The 19,765-nt window shown below is 39.8% G+C and overlaps 1 protein-coding gene and 1 long non-coding RNA gene across 2 annotated transcripts; both read left to right on the top strand.

The window, feature by feature from the left end:
• The first annotated feature begins 4,115 nt into the window (after positions 1-4,115).
• Positions 4,116-4,904, top strand: LOC108959822. The gene is made up of 3 exons (XR_005551970.1): positions 4,116-4,198; positions 4,411-4,590; positions 4,683-4,904. It is a non-coding gene; the product is annotated as an uncharacterized LOC108959822 (long non-coding RNA).
• Positions 4,905-16,677: 11,773 nt separating this feature from the next.
• On the top strand, positions 16,678-18,028 carry LOC104450619 (zinc finger protein 1). The gene has a single exon (XM_010065252.3). It carries the CDS (start codon positions 17,031-17,033, stop codon positions 17,760-17,762), a length of 732 nt encoding a protein of 243 aa, XP_010063554.1. The 5' UTR covers positions 16,678-17,030; the 3' UTR covers positions 17,763-18,028.
• The last annotated feature ends 1,737 nt before the right edge of the window (positions 18,029-19,765 follow it).

Genomic DNA, 19,765 nt, shown 5'->3' with positions numbered 1-19,765 from the left:
ATGCTTGTGGGAGGGAAGCTCTTTCGACAAGCCAGGCATCAAATCGGCTAACTGAGGTAGGTAAGATATTGACTCCAATGTCTTCGTGATTCCAAATATCAGTTGTCCACGAGCAGAAGAAAAAGAGATGCTCTGCGATTCGAACAGAATTATTGCATAGAGAACAAAAGTAGGGATGCGGGGTGATATGGCGTTGATAAAGATTGAGTTTTGTAGCAATGGCATTTTTGCAAGCTAACCAGAGAAAAACCTTAAGCTTTGGGGCTGTACACATATGCCAAATTTTCCTCCATAACATCGGTGGGTTAGTATAAGAGGATGAGGGTTGATGTATTGGTTGCTGAGATTGTTTATATAGAGAATGATAACAACTCTTTACTGTGTAGGTACCAGAAGGTGTTTCTGTCCAAACTAGTTGATCCTGAAGGAGAGACGGATTGATGGGGGTATTGAGAATTGCCTTACTGACCTGATCATCGAAGAATGCAGTAACAAGGGAGGACTTCCATTCAAAATGCTGTAAATCAATGAGATCAGCAACTAGATCAGGTTCTCCCTCCTCTGGTAAGCCTCCTATCGGACCTAATGGTAGCCAATTATCTTCTCTGATATGTATCTGCGATCCATCCCCGACTAACCAACGTAGTTTAGGAGTAATTGCTTGACGACCTTTTAATAAACTCTGCCATCCCCAAGAAGGGCGATGTCCTAAGGGAGCAAATTGAAAAGAGGAATATCTAAAATATAAACCCTTAAAGAGCTGACTCCAGATAGCTTGAGGTTGTTGAAAAAGACGCCACGCTTGCTTTCCAAGCATTGCATTGTTAAAGTTGATTAAATCTTTGAATCCCATCCCCCCTGAAACTTTCGAGAGCTTTAATTCTGACCATTGTTTCCAGTGAATTCCAGATTGACTATTTTGTTTACTCCATCGAATCGAGATCTTCCTTTCAATCAATCTGCGCAGAGAGACGGCGGAAGCTTGAAGATAGACATGGCATACGCGGTAAGGCCGTATCGATTTGGTAAGATTTCCTTGCCACCTTTCGATAAAAAAATTTCCTGCCAACTTGCTAACTTAGCATTTACTCTTGCTAGGATCCAGGAAAACATCTCCTTTTTGGAACGGCCCCAATCCGAGGGAATGCCCAGGTATTTACCATACTTACTGATAATAGGGACTTTGAGTTCTTGTGCAAGATTATGTTGTAACGAAATAGGACAGTATTTGCTAAAGAACACACCAGATTTGTTTCTATTAATGAGCTGGCCTGTAGCAACACAATATTGGTTTAGGAGATTGGCAAGGTTATGGCATTCGGAGATAGTGGCTTTAAGGAAAATCTGAATCATCGCAAAAAATAGGTGAGATAACTTAGGACAGTCTCGATTGAATTGAATCCCCTTTATATGGCCAATAGCGACAGCTTGAGTGAGAGTAGTGGAGAGGGCATTGGCAATTAAAATGAAGAGATATGGAGATAGGGGATCTCCTTGGCGAATCCCTCGAGTAGGTTTAAAATAAGGGAGCTGTTCACCATTAAAACGAATACTAAAAGAGACTGTAGTAACGCAAGCCATTACTTGAGTAACCCAACTGTCATTGAATCCCAATTGCTTCAAGTAGGCTTCTAAAAAGTCCCATTCAACCCTATCGTAAGCTTTCTGCATGTCTGTTTTGAGAATAAGATTGAAGCGTTTCTTGCATGCTCGCACTTTAAATTGATGCATGACTTCTTGAACCACCATAATATTGTCCTGAATCTGTCTATCACTAATAAATGCTGCTTGCTCTTGGGAAATCAAAATAGACAACAGAGGTTTAAGTCTGTTGGCCATAATTTTTTAGATGATCTTATAAGCGAAGTTGCAAAGACTTATGGGTCGGTATTGTTCTATACTTTATGGATGCTGGACTTTAGGGACTAGGGCAATGATTGTTCTGTTTAATGTAGGGTGCATACAACCTGTGGTAAAGAAATCTTGTACTGTTTGAATAACGGTTGCTTTGATAACATGCCAGTGATGCCGATAGAAGAGGCCTGGAAGACCATCAGGACCAGGAGCCTTTAAAGCTCCCAACTGGAAGGTAGCCTGGTAAATCTCCTCCTCCGTTACCGTGCTCATCAAATGTGTATTCATTTCAGGAGTTACCACTGGTGGACATTGGTCTAGGAAAGGCCTAAAATCCCTGTAGCCCACAGATCGGTATAGCTGAGAGAAGAATCCCTGAGTGAGTTCTTTTAGCTGTTCTAGTTCTCTGATCCATTGCTGGTGAGTATCCAGTAGCATAGTAATTCGATTCCTTTGTCTCCTTTGCATAGTGTATGCATGGAAGAACTTTGAGTTATGATCACCCCACTTCAACCATTGAATACGAGAACGCATAGCCTTAGGCTGTTCATCTTGAGTCCATAGTTTCTGAATTTCACATCGTATTGCATTGGCGTACTCCTTATCCCCTTCCTGATAGGATGTTCTATTTATAATCATCTGCAATTGAGATTGCAAGTGATAGATTCGTTGATGACAATTGCTGAACCGTGCTCTACTCCATCTTGTTAATTGCGTTGCAACTGCCTGTAATTTGGACATCAATGAGGTACTACTATTTTCCCATGCCTGTTGAACCATGTCTTTACACTCTTTATCTTGGTTCCAGAAAGCTTCATATTGAAAAGTCTTTGCACGCTTGACAGATGATGGCCGAGCTTGCAGCAATATAGGACAATGATCCGAACCAACAGACGGAAGGGCAAATGCTTCTGCAGAAGGGTAAGACGTCAGCCATTCCAGTGAACAAAATACACGATCCAGCTTCTCCTTTACTAGAGCATCCCCTTCACGATTATTTGACTAGGTGAATTCACAACCTTTACTTTGTAGTTCTAGTAATGCACAATCATTGATCACATTCCGAAAGGAGGTCATACGCGAATTGATTGCTGGTCGCTTGCCCATTTTTTCCCAGGGAGAAAGGAAATCATTGAAATCACCTATACATAGCCACGGTAAATGATTTGCAGCATGAATAACTCGGATGGTATTCCAGAATTCCTGACGTAGCTGATATATTGGAGGTGCGTGCAGGCAAGTGATATGCATGGAAGAGTTCGTCCTAGGATCAAGTGCAACAAAATCAACAAACTGATCATCCGAGTGTACCAAAGTGACTTCGAAGTTATCATTCTAGAACAGAGCAAGACCACCCTTTAAACTAACAGGGTCCTTCACAAAAGAGTGAGAAAATTTAAAATTACGCTGTATCTTAGATACGAAGTGTTTATCTTTCTTCGTTTCCATTAAAAACACAAAATCTGGCTTATCACAGGCTACCATTGCCTTTAGGGCTTGAATTGTCAGGGGATTGCCCAGCTCCTGACAATTCCAACTCAGGAGCTTCATTTGGAACACGGTGGCTGTTGAGGGCCAGCCGCCAAAGCCCAAGGATCAGGGATATCTGCCTCCACAACCGGAGTATCAAGAAGGAGGGACTCATCAAGAGCTATTGAGTATGGAATTTGGATTTCATATGGTGTGTATCTTTTTGTTTTCTTACTGGAACCCCCATGTGGCATTGGCCGAGGAATCTTCGGCCTCTTCTGCTGTTGTGTATCCACTGGAAGAGCCTGAGTGTGTTTCATCTTTGCTGCTGCAGGTACTAAATCAGTAGTGATAGCAGTTGAAGTAACCGGATGCAGTTGCTTGGAAGTCCCTTGAGGTAATACAGGGTTCGAAGTAACAACCTCTGTAGCAGGGATAGGAGGGAGAGCTGGGAGGGCAGGCTGCATTTGAGGAGGAGTTTCAGGTACTGTCTCTTCCATTGACTCAACTTGTATTTTAGGATGATAAAAAGCATCCCAGTAAGGACTAAATTGTTTAAGCTCTGCTCTGAGCCAAGGTCCATAGATCATCGTGTCACGGCCATCAAATTGGGTTTCAACATATGGAAACTCTGGACAGGAAGTTGCATAGTGACCAAGCCATCCACAGGAGTAACAATAATGGGATAGTCGCTCATACCTAAAATCAATCCATAAGGTTTTGCCTTCAATACTGATAAGTTTACCATTTTTCAGAGGTTCTTTCAAATCTAACTCAATCCGTATTCTTGCAGAAATATCAGTTTTCACCTCCAGTACTTTACCTATCTGGGATGCAGCTCGACGCAGAATAGTTGGAGAAGTCCACTCCAAAGGTAAGCCAATAACATGTACCCAAAACATACATTTGCCAAAATCATAATGTTGCAAGGGAGTATGAAGTTGCCATGGTCGTAGGTTAACTAAGTGACCAGAAAATAACCAAGGGCTACCATCCAGAATGCGACGTTTTTCCACTTCAGTTCTAAATTTGATTATATATAGCCCTGTATCTGCCGAAGTAATGTCTACATGATCCACTCTCCAGGCTTTCTTCATCGCAACTTGAAAGGCGGATAAATTCACAGAGGGATTGGTAAATATATTGCCTACCAGAATGAGGCGACAATCCTTTAGTTTGGCCGACGCAGGGATGTCATCCCAAACCTCCAACTCCTGTTCTGAGCATAAACGTCCCAGGCGATTGCATAGGGAAGCAATTCGTGAGGTATTATCACTGTCTTCCATTAGTAAAGTAAACAGAAATACATTAATATGGAGAATTTAAAGAGCAGATGACTGAAACTAAGAGTTGCCAAGATTGCATGTTACAGATCGACAACATGCAGAGCAGGAATGGCGGGGAATTGCAAGAGAACAGAAGAACAGCGGAACCAGGGAACGGTGATAGTTGAAAGGGATAGAAGAATTTGCACATGCAGAAGGATGAAATACGAGGAGAAGCTAGTTAAGGTGAAATGGGCGGAGAACGACGGTGATGCAGAAAGACCTCAAAGATCAGAGAAGGAGCTGAGGAAGTCGAAGACATGGTGAAAAAGGCTAGTTTCACATCCACTACATGCAGAATACAAAAGGCTAGGTTGGTCCGGGCCCATCTATGCTTTTTGATCGTGCTTCTTCAATGAGAATTTCCAGATCTCATGCCGACACGAGTTGCCATTTTCTTGTCAATCATTTTCCCATCAAACAGTGAATAGTGATCCAAAAGAGAGAAGATTTGAGATTAAAGGTGAGCATGGTTTAGGTTGGGCCGGTCCATCCCCTAACCCTAAGACCAACCCGCACGATGCTAGTCCTCAAATTTTGGGACTCAAGACCAACCCTATTGAGCTTGGAACCGAGGAGCGGACCGACCCAATGGTTCAATCCGGTTCCAGGATCAACCCGAAATCAATCGATAATTTTTTATTTCATTTTTTGTACTCCTTAAAAAAGCGATTGAGGACTAAACTGGCCCAATGAGTTTAGTCCGGTTTCAAAGTCAACCTAGAACCAACTAATAATTTTTTATTTCATTTTTTGTACTTCTTAAAAAAGCAATTGAGAACCGAACTAACCAAATGAGCTTGATCCGCTTTCAGGGACAACACAAGACCAACCAATAATTTTTTATTTCATTTTTTGTATTCCTTAAAATGGCAACCGATGACCATACCAACCCAATGGGTTCGATGATAAGTAAGGTCGGCTAAGAAAAGTAAGTGGTGAGAGTCAATTGGGGTGAGCATCGAACATAATGAGCATCGAATGTCAAGCATAAAGCAACAAGCCAAGCGAGTATCGAGTGGAGAGCGACACGAGTGACCCAAAGCAAGGGAGGCGAGTATCGAGTGATGAGCGAAGAAATTGTTTCTTTCGATTTTTGCAAATTGAAGACTAAGAAGACAAATAAGACAAAAGATAACAAATACTAGAGGATGATGTCATAGCTATTTATGCATTTTTGGATGTCGTGAGGACTCCTCACAAAAACATTTTCCTCCTTCATAAATTATGATTATTGACGTCGTAAAAGATATTAAAAATTTAAGTTTTTAAATAACAATATAAAATTACTTGAACTCCTCATTAAAGAGCTGTTTAATATTATTGGTGTTGTGGGTTGGTCCGGGTTGGACCGACCCAAAATTTTTAGAACTGAGAACCAATTCACACTATGGACCTAGACTTAGAACCAGGGAGGGAAAGTAAGTATTTCTGCAGGTATGCATCCCGCATGGGCGAACAACCCCGTTCAAGCCCTCAGGGACAGCCTTTTAGCAGAAAACTACTCAGCCCCTTTAGTTCAGAGCCTAGAGACACCCAGAGATGCCAGGATGGAAACATTTCTAATCTACCCAAGCTGCATTTCTTGAAGGATCCTACCAGGCTGGAGAAGAAGAGAGAACTTAGAAAGCCATGGAAAGATTTTTACAAAGCACACACTTTACTTCAGGGGACTCTGCCCAAAACATTACACCCTCCTTGCCTTATATAGGCAATTAAGAGGTCACAAGGACACATAGGGACCTAGCTCACGGGTCCGGGAACAAACAAGGGCACCGAAAGGGAATTATTCGCACACTATGAACAGAAACAGTACTGTGAACAGTACATTCCCTAGCCTAGTGCTACAGTAAAAGTGAACAGTGGTTTGCTACAGTGAAAATGTACGGACTCAACGGTCTCGTCCGTCACGAGCATTGTAGCCGCACACCGAATCATCCGTCTTGTCTTCGAGGAGATGTGCCTCGTATTTCGTTCAAGAGCTTCAAGGTCCTCTCGGTGAGAGGATTTGGTCCAATCTCCGAGATGAGGATGCTTGTTCATGAGCCCGGTGTGATGCTTCTTCTTCAGCCTTGATTTGTATTTTCATCTTCCCCAGTGTCGGGAATTCTTGGTCGGGGCCAATTGGATGGCTGCATAGAAAGATGTATCCATGCTTTGGAATTGTTCATAGGGATCCCGGGACAGAGGTCCTCCAAAGCGTGCATAGGGGTCCGGGTGGGTGGACAATGTCATCTTCGCTTGTCATCTCGGGCTCTTGGGACGATGTGGCTTGTCCGTATTGTCCGAGTGCATCCTTAGCTTCTGGTGCTAGGTCATAATGATCCCACGTAGTGGGTGCATTATTCCAAATTTCTTCGGGAATGGTCTTGTTTTCCTGGCACAAGATTCTCTGGAGTTCTCGATATTCATTTTCACAAAGTCGAACAGATGTAGGATAAGATCTATAAATCCTAGCTTCTCGATTGTTCAAAGTTAGGTTTATAGGATGTGGTTCCTAATTCTAGTGGTGCATCGAGAATAGTACCATTATTTCTACAAAAATTCCAAGGACGTCGAAAAAACAGGATGGTGTGGACTTCGGGGTTTGGCGTTATCGATCTCAGTTCTCTTTCTAAGTCTTGTTTCCAGCATGTAGGAGGATAAAACCAATTTAGAAATTCTAAAAGATTTCTATCACATTCCTTTTGAATGTTTCTCCCGAGCAAGAATATCCTTGTGAGGTTAGCAATGAATTTTCTGGTTGGGATTTCAAAAGCTATCAGATACTTATTGGTCAAGTACCATAATAACGTTTTGAGTTGTTCAGGGAAATCATCTTCCTTCCAGATAAGAGGATGAATGAATGGATAATTCATATTTAACCCGAAAGGATAAAGAATCGAACCTCCATTGAATCTCGAATAGGTCGTGTGGCTTTGCCACATAAGGTTCTCCATGTTTTCGGCAAGGCTATCATTAATCGCTGAATAATCTCTCCGGGATATTTCCAGCTTTGTAGATCTCTCGATGTTCTCGATTTTGTATTTTACTCCATGGTTGAGCATATGAAAAGCAGGCCTTTTGATATACATGTTGATCTCGACTGGTGCTTTTGGCCTTGATAGGAAGTCAGCAAGTACATTTTTCTTTCCAGGAATATGCTTTGTCTCAAAGGAGTATTTTGAAAACCATTCGCCCATCTAAGCAGCTTGAGAATTTGGAATCTGTTTTTGTTTAAACTTGGTCATCGAGGAAAAAAACTGGACGGTGGATCGGTGTGGTTCGACATTTGTGGAGAAAGTATCTCCCGGCGCACTGAAGTATCTCGATGTAAGGAGTCCGTAATTCTTCAGCAGAACTTTTGTGTCTAGGATGGAACAACTTGCTTCGTGTCGATAAGAGCAATGACGTTGATAGGTTTGGCAAACTTTGAAGTGAGGATTTTAACAGGGAAATGGGGACAAAGTGAGCATGACTTGAGAATATGTCAGATTTGGTTCTCAAGATGTGGGAGATATGTGAAAATATCTTTAGATTCCGAGTCGAGCTCGAGTCACTAGCAGCTTGGTAAAAAGGGATGGCACAAAGAGTTTGTTCAGTTGGTTCATCATCGCCAGAGAATAAGGATTCAATATCATCATTTTCAAGTGATAAACCTGTTTCATTCTCTATCGATGAATCGACTTTTTTCGCCTAAGGACAATTTTTGGCAAAATGTCCTTTTTTGTTGCGATGTAGCAACGACTTGACTTCGTATGGCCCGTGCGGTCCTTCCTTTTGCGTAGATATCTCCATTTCTTCTTTTTCCGGAAATGCTTGGAGCCATGTTTGGATTTCTTGATCGAGTATTTCTTGTAGTGCTTTTTCTTTCGGAATACGGCCACAAGTACCATCACAATCTTGTTTGGAGCATTTGATCTTTAGCTTCGAGAGGAACAAGCTCCTTCAAGACGCTTGTCATCCGTGATGTATGTTCGGACCATTCGACGTTTTAAGCATAATTCTTCAAGACATAGATGGACTTCTTGCTGAATTTCTCCCAGAGGAATATCTTGTATTCTTCTTTGCTTTCCGAAGAAAGATCTTTCAACCATTTGTGATAGCTCCTTGGGGATAGAAGTAAGGAAGACATGCTTTAAATTTGGATCTGCTCCAATTTGGTAAAAGAGCTGAAGCATTAGTCGATAATGCTTATCAAGATGCTTTTTCTGAAGGGAGCAGCATCTTCTTTCGAAAAATTCTCTTCTTTTCAGCTCCTTGAGATCTCCCGGGGTCCCCACAAAGACATAATATAAATAAGTCAGGGCATGGCTGAAATTGGGTGACATGAGGAACGTAATTTGGTCTTGTTCCGAGAGTGACTGCCACCAGAATTTAAGGCTCCCTGTGAATCTTGTAACGAAGTTGTAAAGGACATCATTCATATCATGGTTGGTAATGGATTGTGTACTCAGCCAAGTATGAAATTCTTCAAGTCTTTCTGGCCATTTTGGATAAGGAATATCATCAATGGAGAAGAATTGTTTTGAGGCCATAGACACATGTCTGGTGGAATCATTTCTGGTGGGATTACTTGTCTGGACTAAAGACTGACCCAATTTCCTTGAAAACCGAATCAGGACCGACAAGGTTGGGCCAGTCCAGGGTCGGTCCAGAGTCGACCTTAGACTGATGCTCATCCCTATTTGGGACTAGCCATTGGCAGTTCTTGCTTATCCATTTAAATATCAAAGCATTAAGTTAATAATCTCCTCTGTTTTTGTCCGATTATCATTGTTACTTACGCAATTCCACTCGATTCCAGTGCAGCACATGATGTACGGCTTTGGTGATGATCCCATTGTGAGTTTCCACCTTCTGTCTCGCTCATCACTTTGTTTGGAATTGCCCCTTTTTTTTCTCCTCGCATGGCAGGAGTCTGTGACGTCATGCATCAATATCGTGCATTCAAGCTCACGAAGAAGATTTTCATACCCATTTCTCGCATTTCACACTTAGAGAAATATATCTACGAGAGCATCGTATGATCCTCCTCCTTTTTGAGTTTGCTTCGTCGATTGAGCCTGACTCGGTGAAATCTGCCTCGTAGGCTCGGAAAATTCCATTCACGAGCTCAGATCACAGCTTATTCCGAACAGCGAAGGACAGTAACAAAGCGATTTGAAAGGGAAAGGAAGAAGTCACTTCGCAGATGAATTTGATTTCGCACTGCTTCCTCTCGCTTTGGCCTTTTCTTCCGTATATGGGGTTTGTTTCATTATATTCTTTTATTTACTTTTGGTGATTCTTTTATAGCATTTGGAATTCGTATTTCAAGTTCGTATTTTTTTTTTCGATATTGGTCATTTAAAAGTAAAGAAAATGCTCAGGAGCAGCGATCTTTGTACATGAAATTAATTATTAACAAATTGGTTAATTATTTCAGTTTAATCACCTTATTAAGCAAATGGGTTCTTGTAAATCTCTTATTATTCTAGGCCTGAGGAGCAATTAATTAGATTACTCTTTTAATCCAGGATCTTTTAGATTGTTGTGAACAATTCTCAATAAGTCCGCAACACTATCGGGTGGCCATCAAATATGCATTTCACTAAAAATTAGTCAGATTGTGGTGAAAAACTTGTGATTTCTAAAGGCTCTTTCTGAATTTCATTTTCTTTTTCAAAAAAAATTCGCTTTGAATATTTTATGAAAATTAATTTCACTAAGAAAGTAATACAACAAATTGAAATACCAAGTCAAAGTGCTTGAAATGAAAAATCGAAAGAAGGAAGAAAATATCACTTAAGAAAATCAAATGATGGGCTCTGCGCGTGATGTGGTCATCATGTAGGATTGAATTATGATGACAGGGCATTCGGACATCTTGGTTCCCCATTTGAGCAAGAAACAAACCAAGTGGCGATTCATACTTCAGCATTCCCCGTTCATTGCTTTTTAGGTATTGTCCAAATACGAAAATCTCGAATCATATAAAACATCTTCCAATTAAAGCTATATAGGAAGGCCGAAAAAGCAAAAGTAGTATAAGGACCTAACCACGCTCATACGATTAGACAAATTTGTTGATGATTCGATTATTGAGGGACATCACCAAAAGTTGATTTCCCACACTGACTAATTAGGGTTTTTGACATTAAGATTACACCAAGCATTTAATTCACATCCCACGCACTCGCATTCGTTACCCCGGCAGATTCCCACCATGCAACATTTAGCATCGCAGTCAGAGTCTTGTTGGCATGATGCAACTCTTGTCACCATCCTTGACTCGCCTAAAAGAAGGGGAAAAAAATTTCAAAATATTGTCATTTGTCATTTTTTTTTCATCATGGGACATATCTACTTTGAAACCGAACATGTCGTGCACACGAAGGAAAGTAGTTACAAATTGTGCTAGGTTTTCAATAGAGAGAGAGAGACTTATAAATAAGAGTCACTAGAGAGAGAGAGTCTTACAAATTAGAGTCACTAGGAGAGAGAGAGAGCGCCTTACAAATTAGTGTCACCAAGAGGAAGACCAACATAGCGATCTTGACCAAATATGACATATACCAATAATTTCAGCGAACTATCATAATCTGCAAACTGCTAACTTTTCGATGTGATTGTCTCGCCTTAGCGAGTACACAAAAGTAATCACTCTTATTATTCTAACATTTTATCGTCCTTTTATATCAGGCTCTTGTTTTTCAAACAACAAAGAGCAAGCGACAATGTCCTTAAGTACTATTTTCTAAGATTTGTGCTGTAAAGATGCTTTCATGTTGGGGTGATTGGTTCTCAAGTGGACCGACTCCCACCATGAAATCGAGAACCGCCCACCTAGTCTTGGACCCACCAGCCATATCCGGAGAATGGGAATTTTTTGGATATGAAAAAGTTGCTAGAGTAAACATGCGAAGGTCTCCAAAAAAAACATAAGAAAACTCACAACTTCTATGATCGAGGAGCTTGTGACGGTGAACTTGTAGTTGCTCTAGTAGTCCATGTAGAGAAGATCTGTTCCACAAACAACCACGTTAACGGGCACACCAAATAAAAGAAGCTCAAATGATTGAACAAAACAATGGACAAGAAAATCCGCGAGGTGCTATAAAATGTAGCGGTAGGAAGACAAACTCAGTGGAAAACACACAGCTCATGCGTCGTGCTTACTAGTGTTAACCTTTGAATAAGGTAGAATTTACTTAAGTCATCTTCATTCAACGAGAATTGATGGCGGAAGAGCAATGCGTAGAGACATTTATGAATAGCCATCGAATAGTGCAAACGACCGCAAGCTTAGATTAAAAGGAATAAATTTCTAATCGATGGACATTTGAAGGAGACAGTCCTAAATTCTTTTACTGCATTTGGAAATATCCCTTTGGAAGTTCATAACTGACAATGGGTGAGGAATGAGAGGAGCAGAGCAATAGCAACCACAAGGCCAAAACGTAAATCAGCAATTTAAACTCGCCGAGAGTAAATTCCGTTAGTCGGTCTCCTCCACGGCGGTGAACAATATGAGGATCCGGCGGAGGAATACCCAACAAAAGCAGTGAATGAAACAAATCGAAATCTGCTAATCGCGGAAAACTTGTCAGGTGGACAAAAGAATATTGAAATGTTATGAATCGAGGCTCTCATTCTGATTTAAAAGTACATTCACCGCCGTAATTTGCTCGATCTCTTTCTTCCAGACGAGAATGCAACGTCACTTAATAACTAGAAACATAGGAGCGATTCTCACTTATATATCCAGCAACAGACAAACTCAACATCCGACCAAACAGAAACTACAGGGCATTTTAACTTAATGACCCTCAGCCAACTTGTGTCCCCTTTATCAGCGCATTCCAAAGCTAAATGTAACTAAAGCTGTTCAGAGAAATTCACATGCAAACAGCACAGCCTCTTTTAGTTTTTCTTCTCCCTCTTTTTCGTGGTGAAATCAATTATTCGCTGAATTCCCCCTGATTTGGCAGATTATCACGACGTCCCCCACAGGCCCAACGCTAGGAACCACGATACGGGGTCGTTCCATCTTAAAAGGACACAGAATCAGCTCGCACATCAATGGCGTGCATGCAAGCCCCCGTTTAGCCAAATGCAAGGGCACAAACAAGGTTTTCAGAGCTATATTTCTCACAATTCACACCCACAGGGAAGGCCTTCACAAGAATCCTACCCTATTCCATCTTCTTGAGATTTTCTTCTTTCCAAATTCCGATGATTTAGTGGTTTGATGAAATTTAATTTCACTAACGAATTAATGCGACAAACAAAAAATACCAAGTCAAAGTGCTTGAATCGAAAAATGAAAAATAAAATAAAATAAAAGATATCACTTAAGAAAATCACATGATTGGCTCTATGCATGATGTACCCACCACATAGGATCATGCGGTAATGATAGCATTAGGACAATCCTTGTTCTCCTTTTCCAGCGAAACCAAACCGAGTAGCAATTCATGATTCAATATCCCCTGATTAGGTATTCTTGAAATTCGCAGTTTCAATGAATCTCGGATCTTATCAAGCATCTTCCAATTAAAGTTACATAGGAAGGTCGAAAAATAAAAAAACGGTATAACGACCAATGCAAGTCCAGATGATCAGATAAATTCATCGATGATTGGATTATTGAGAGACGATAACAAGAGTTAAATTCCGTGCACCAATTAATCAGAGATATGAAGCTAATGGTGTTACGACATTGAGATCAGGGGAACCAGTTACTAAACATTCCAAGCACTTATGTTTTTGAGCTGTCATATCGCACTTTGGCAACTTGCCCAAGGTGCATCGCCTAATGCAATCGTGTCTTACCAGTAAATTTCTGCTTCAACTCTTATCACCATCCATAAAAAAGGAAAAACTAAAATAAAACAAAGATTGAAGATATTGTCATTTTTATTTTTATTTTCCTTTTTGGGTGATATTTATTTTAAAATAGCATGTGCCATGCACACGAAAGAAAGTGATAACAAAATTAGGTAAATAAGTGTATTCCTTATACTTCCTTAGCCTTGCGTTAGTTTATGAAGCAAAAATGTTCTTATTTCTCTCTTACACCTTTGGTAATTTCATCATTGAGATATGTCCGTAACATTACATATTGTAGTGATTATTCTATGTTTGTATTTCTCTCTCATACATTTGATAATTTCATCATTGAGATATTTTCGTAACATTGCATATTGTAGTGATTATTGTACATTTACATTTCTCACTTACATTTTTGGTAATTTTATCATTGAGATACCTTCGTGACATGTTATGTTCAGATTTCTTTCTTACACCTTTGGTAATTTCATCATAAAGATATCTTTGTGATGTTCTTCTAACATATTCTAGTGATTATTGTATGTTCATATTTCTCTCTTACATTTTTCATAATTTCATCATTGAGATACCTTCGTGACATATTATGTTAAGATTTCTCTCTTACACTTTTGGTAATTTCATCATTGAGATACCTTCGTGACATATTATGTTAAGATTTCTCTCTTACACTTTTGGTAATTTCATCATTGAGATACCTTTGCAACATATTTTGGCAAATTCTAGTGATGATTTTATGTTCAAATTTCTCTCGTATACCTTTGATAATTTCATCATTGAGATACCTTAGCGGCATACTTCTAGCATATTCTAGTAATTATTGTTCCTAAATTCTATTCTTAATCAACGATATATGCAATAATAATGGAAAATAAGCAATGAGTAATTAAGAAACTATCAATATAATTATTAATGGAGAGAGGTTCTCCAGATTTTTCATAGTGAAAAGATTAGTGATCTGAATGGGTAAAAAGTAAAGAGGAGAAGTTTGAAGATATTTAAAAAAAATTGCGACAAAGAAACTTCCTTTTTCATAAAATGAACTTGAAATTTTTTAATGGAATGAGAGAGGTTACAATGTTGGTTTGCATTAATCTCAACATTTGAATCATGATTTCGTTAAGTTGACAAACAAGTATAGGATAGGATTAAAATAATGGGTTTTATATTTTAGAATAAGTTTAGCCTTTTGTCATCCATGATTATTAATTTCCTTATACACAGTTTGGAGTCAAAATGGGATAAGAGATGTTAAACAAACCGTGCAAATGAAGCCCCAAGCTAATGGCACATCAGAAATGGAGTCTTTGATATGGGTGTTGCTAAACCAAATTTGACCAAGGATCCAATGAATGATCAAGTTGTAAAACTATCGGGATCTTTTTCAATTAGCGTGAGATTCCTGCTCAGCCCAATCATTTAGGGTCGATCCAACGGAATAGATTCTTATCAATCCCCTAACCCCCGGCATTTCTGACCTGCCCTTGATTGGACTGCGGTAAATGTTCACGGCCCCTCCGGGAATGATCTTGAATGCTTTGCAATTGTTTCTCTTTTGAAAAGAACGAAGAAAAAATTGGGGTGAATGAATCCATTCGTGACCCTTGTTCACTCCTTAGCTCTATGCATTTTTGCCCCGAACTCTCTAGGGCACCCCATCAATTTGGCTAGTTTCACATCCATTACATGCAAGACGCAAAAGGCTAAGCTGGTCCAGACCCATCTATGCTTTTTGATCGTGCTTTTTCATTGAGAATTTCCAGATCTTATGCCGACACGAGTTGCCATTTTCTTGTCACTGTCCTTTTCCCATTAAACAGTGAATAGTGACCCAGACGAGAGAAGATTTGGGACCAGCAATAGGCAGTTCTTACTTATCCATCCAAATGTCAAAGCATTAACTTTCAAGGAAATGTGAAAGGTGAGATGAAAAGGGGCACTGAAGCTATTGATAAAACATCGATTCATAAGGAATGTGATTGCTGCTGGAAGAGAAATTCCCGACTTGATAGTTGTTCTCCATTTGGATCTAAACTGACTGCAACAATGGTAATTTTTTTCACTATGTCACCTAATCATATCCGAACTACAACGTTAGGACCATAGGTTAGAGTGAGGACTCAAGAGCATGCAGCTTAAGTCAATAAGCCATAGAGTTGCCCATAAAAGAGGGATGATTGTTGGTAAATAGCTAACCCCATCCACCAGCTGTACCTTTCTTTGCTAAGGTCGTCCGAGTTTGTTGTCGCAAATTAATGCGAAGAACGGCATAAGTGCATGATGAACCCTTGAGTTAAAGAGGTTAAAGAGATAATGATGGCGGTCTCCTACATAAGGGTGGGCCTGTAATCAAGTAAAGTGATCCAATGACACTATCAAACTCAGTATTCAATGGGAAGCCCCAGATGCTAACCAAAAAGTAAATGGGGGGTAGTGCAGGAACAAGCCAAAGCTCGCATGATTAACTCTAAAACAGATAATAATCTCGTGATGCAACCGTTATGATGTCCACATCAGTCGTGATTTCGAAAAGCCTTACTTTCCGCAGCAAATATGGTTTGCTCTCAACTATAATAATTTAATCAGCAAGAATAAAGTATCTTACATGAGAAGGCAAGTTTCCAACCTTCAGGTCCATTAGGATGAACCGCACCCCCCGGGTAGATAAATGGTTTCCCTGAGTAGCGATCGTGCTTACTGTGGAGGCTAATTAAATTAATAGCAAGGGAAGCAAATTGTTCATATCCTACCTTTGCTGTCAAACTAATTTAAACTAAGAGAGCAGGTGTTACTGCCGATATCATGAATGGCGAGGTAATAAACTATTCATGAATGGCGGTTGGTAAAAGGACCAGCATAGCATTTTAATTGGCATAAATGGACCAGGCGTTTTCCTACATGAATATACTATTTGCCCAAGAGAAGGACAAGAGAGTTCATGAGAAGATTTTGTATAGCCTTGTTCGAGGGCAGTGCTCTAAAACAAGAACCACAACTTTCCTACAGATAAGTCCAAATCCACATCAGGCAAGGATCCAGAAAGCAATCTATGCCCTGTATAATAATCATTCGTCGAAATTTAGAAGTGACCATGAGGCATGAATAGACCAATTAGGATATTAAGATGTCAAGCCTCTAAAGCAAGTCACGTAAAAAGGAGAAAAACGACAAGGTACAAGTAGTATAACATTACGTTCGTCTGGTATGCAAGAGACAGAGAGAGATGCGCCAGATTCTACTACCTAGTTCAACTAGAAAAGCTTAGGACGTTGGAAAGTTTGTCTTTCCCTCTCTTCCCCACCAATAATCATGTTTCGAAATTCCCCAATCCTGCTCTTTGCTGCATATTAAGACGTTGTAACTGCAACGCAGGGGCACATCCTTCCATATAAAGCCCACAGCATTCATCTCTCAGCAATCTAGCATTTCGTCTCTCTTGCTGTATTTGAGCCCACTCCGCCATCCTCACTTCACTCCCTCATATGCAGAGGGGGTCTCCCTGATCGGTGAAGCCTCATCATATTGTCACTTCCCTGCTTTTTGCTATTCCACTTGGCTTGAACAACTCCGATGGAGTTCCACCAGGTGGGCAATCGATCCCGAGATGATCACAGGAATGCCGACGAACCGCTCACGAATCCTGATCTCGTGCTGGATCTTAGCCTCTCCAACAAGGCTTCTGATCATGCGCCAAAGCAGGAAGTGACCTCGATCCATTGCTTCGAAGCACATTCGCCTCCCAATGACGTCCCCCAAGACAATGAAACCGAGGCTCGAGTGTTCTCTTGCAACTACTGCCAGAGGAAATTCTATAGCTCACAGGCACTTGGGGGACACCAGAATGCACACAAGCGTGAGCGGACTCTTGCAAAACGAGGACAACGGATTGGTTCTGCCACCACTGCTAATTTCAGCTATCCTTATTCACACTTGAACCATTATTCCAGCATGGCTTCCCTACCTCTGCACGGATCATACTTCAGTAGATCACCTGGCATTCAGGTTCACTCAATGATCCGAAAATCGCCTTTTTTCTCATCGAATAATGGGTCATCGCATGTCTTTGGTCACGATGGCTGGTTTGGACAAGCCATTGATCAGAAACCAGCAGCAAGGTGTGTCGCACAGACTAATCCACATGACGGAGCCGCATTAGGATCATCATCAGATTCTGCTAGATTGGATGGTATTCAGAAGTTTTCTTCTGCCAGTAAGGGAATTGATGAACTATGGAGTAATGTTGGCTATCTCAAGAGCAAGCCAGATGAGATGAAGCAGATTGACTTGTCCCTCAAGCTATAAGCTAGCTAGCATTGCCTTTTGCTTCTATTATTTTCAATTTGGATTTTGTTTCTTTTGAAAGTTCCAGTTCTCTAGTAAAAGTCTGTCATCAATTCTTCATGAATCTTTTCTGTAAATTCTTTTACTCTCTGCAAAAGCCTGTGAGGGAAGAGGGTTGCCAAATCCAATAGGTTAGGCTGGAACTTGAACTTGTTTGAGCTGGCTGGCTTTATCTCCTGAATATTAGCTCTTAGAAATAGAATTTACAGAATCCTTCCAAATCTAAATTGTCTCTTTGTGAATGCATTGAAGTTCAATTGACTTTTGAAATGACATTTAAGTTAATTGATTTAGTGCCTGTCCTTAAGTGACTCCTTTATGCTATTTCAAAATTTTGAATTTGAATGACCATGAAGAGTTCCAATATAGGAAGGTACGCAAAGAAGAGGAAAAGTATCAACGCAAATGACAAATTCAATTATGTAACTTGCAGCAAGCAGAATTTGGACTCTTGCACACTTGAGCGAAGTGATATGATGTTCTTACGCGACTCTAAACTATATTGTCATGAAAAAGAAATGAAAAAACTTGATGGCAGTGATTGTCTCAAACATCATTGTTGTTGGCCCACTTGCAGTTGAAGAAGCAGATAGAAATTCCTTCCTGGATCAGTGAGTTAGGTGTTGTAGCCATGTGAATGAAAGGTTACACAATGATACTCAGCTATGCTATCACATCATTTTGCAATTTAATATATGAGTTATATTATACAGTGGATGGAAAAAAAAATTGGATATTTCATCTAATTGATTAAGTTGCCCAAATAATTAGATTCACTTCCTTTGAAAATAACTCTCTTTTCATCTGTCTTTACTTTCGGAATAACTAGATTACTACTTCTCCAATGAATTTCAATACTTTTACTACTTTTGCTGAAAAAAATGAATAGTGTATCCACCATATTAGCATTGGTTAAATGGCTTTATGTAAGAACAATAATGGCATCTTCTTTTACATATGTAGATGTTATTCTTTCTTCGTAATGTGATATATCGAAATCTTAAGAAATAACTTTCAAAGTGTCAATTTTTTTTCTATAAGTTCGAAGAGTCGTCATATCTATAAATGTGTAAATTCACAAATAATTGATTTAAGGGCTAAGAGTTTACTAAACTTGGCGGAGCAATTGTAAAATATTTATATTGCCACAGCTGACATGAAGAGAAGTTCTTCTTTAAAGAAAGCTCATTATATATAAAAGTAAAATTGAAAAGCAGTTTGTCAAGAAATTCATTTATCTTTTAAATACGAAGAGAAATTATCATTCATTGTTCACGAACAATTGGCCACAATAATATACATTCGATGCGCAATTTCATCAATTAGTTTGAATTTCCTAATTTATTCAACCGGTGGTAGACTTTGGATTTCACGGTCGGCGGATGGTATAATAGCTCTTAAAATGTTGATTTGAAATCTTGATCATTTTGATTTGTTACCTAGGAAAATCTTCAAGCATGGCCCTCTTCATAGTGGGGCCAAATCCACCTGATGTGCACAAACTATGGACCAGATTAGTCATAATGCTCCAAGATCTGATAGAATCAGCACATAATGAAGTGAAAAATCCTCTAATCATCGCAGTTAATAACATCGGAAAATCTCGCTTTGATAAGGACTTTAATGGAGTGGAGTGAGACTCAAGTCTTGAGGATATGGAAGAGATTACAGAAAGTGGCGAATATTCACCAAAGTAACCCCTTTTTAAGTTGAGCTGTCTATTGTTTTGTGTTGGACTGCCTCAGTCTTTTCTCACTTTTTCCCAATAGAAAAACTAGGAAAAGATGTGATTTTGCCCCAGTATCAAGAAACACCAAAAACAATATTTTGGAGATGGACCTGTTGGTCAGAAAATGGAACTATCATTTTGCTGAGATTAGGTGTGAGATTGATTAAAGCGAGGCCTTTTCCTTCTCCTTTCCCCCCGAAAATCCTGTGATTATTATAGCCAAGTAGTTTGTCCT

The sequence above is a fragment of the Eucalyptus grandis genome, chromosome 6 (genome assembly GCF_016545825.1).
Source record: "Eucalyptus grandis isolate ANBG69807.140 chromosome 6, ASM1654582v1, whole genome shotgun sequence".
Lineage (NCBI taxonomy): Eukaryota > Viridiplantae > Streptophyta > Magnoliopsida > Myrtales > Myrtaceae > Eucalyptus > Eucalyptus grandis.
This window is presented reverse-complemented; position numbering and strand designations above follow the sequence as displayed.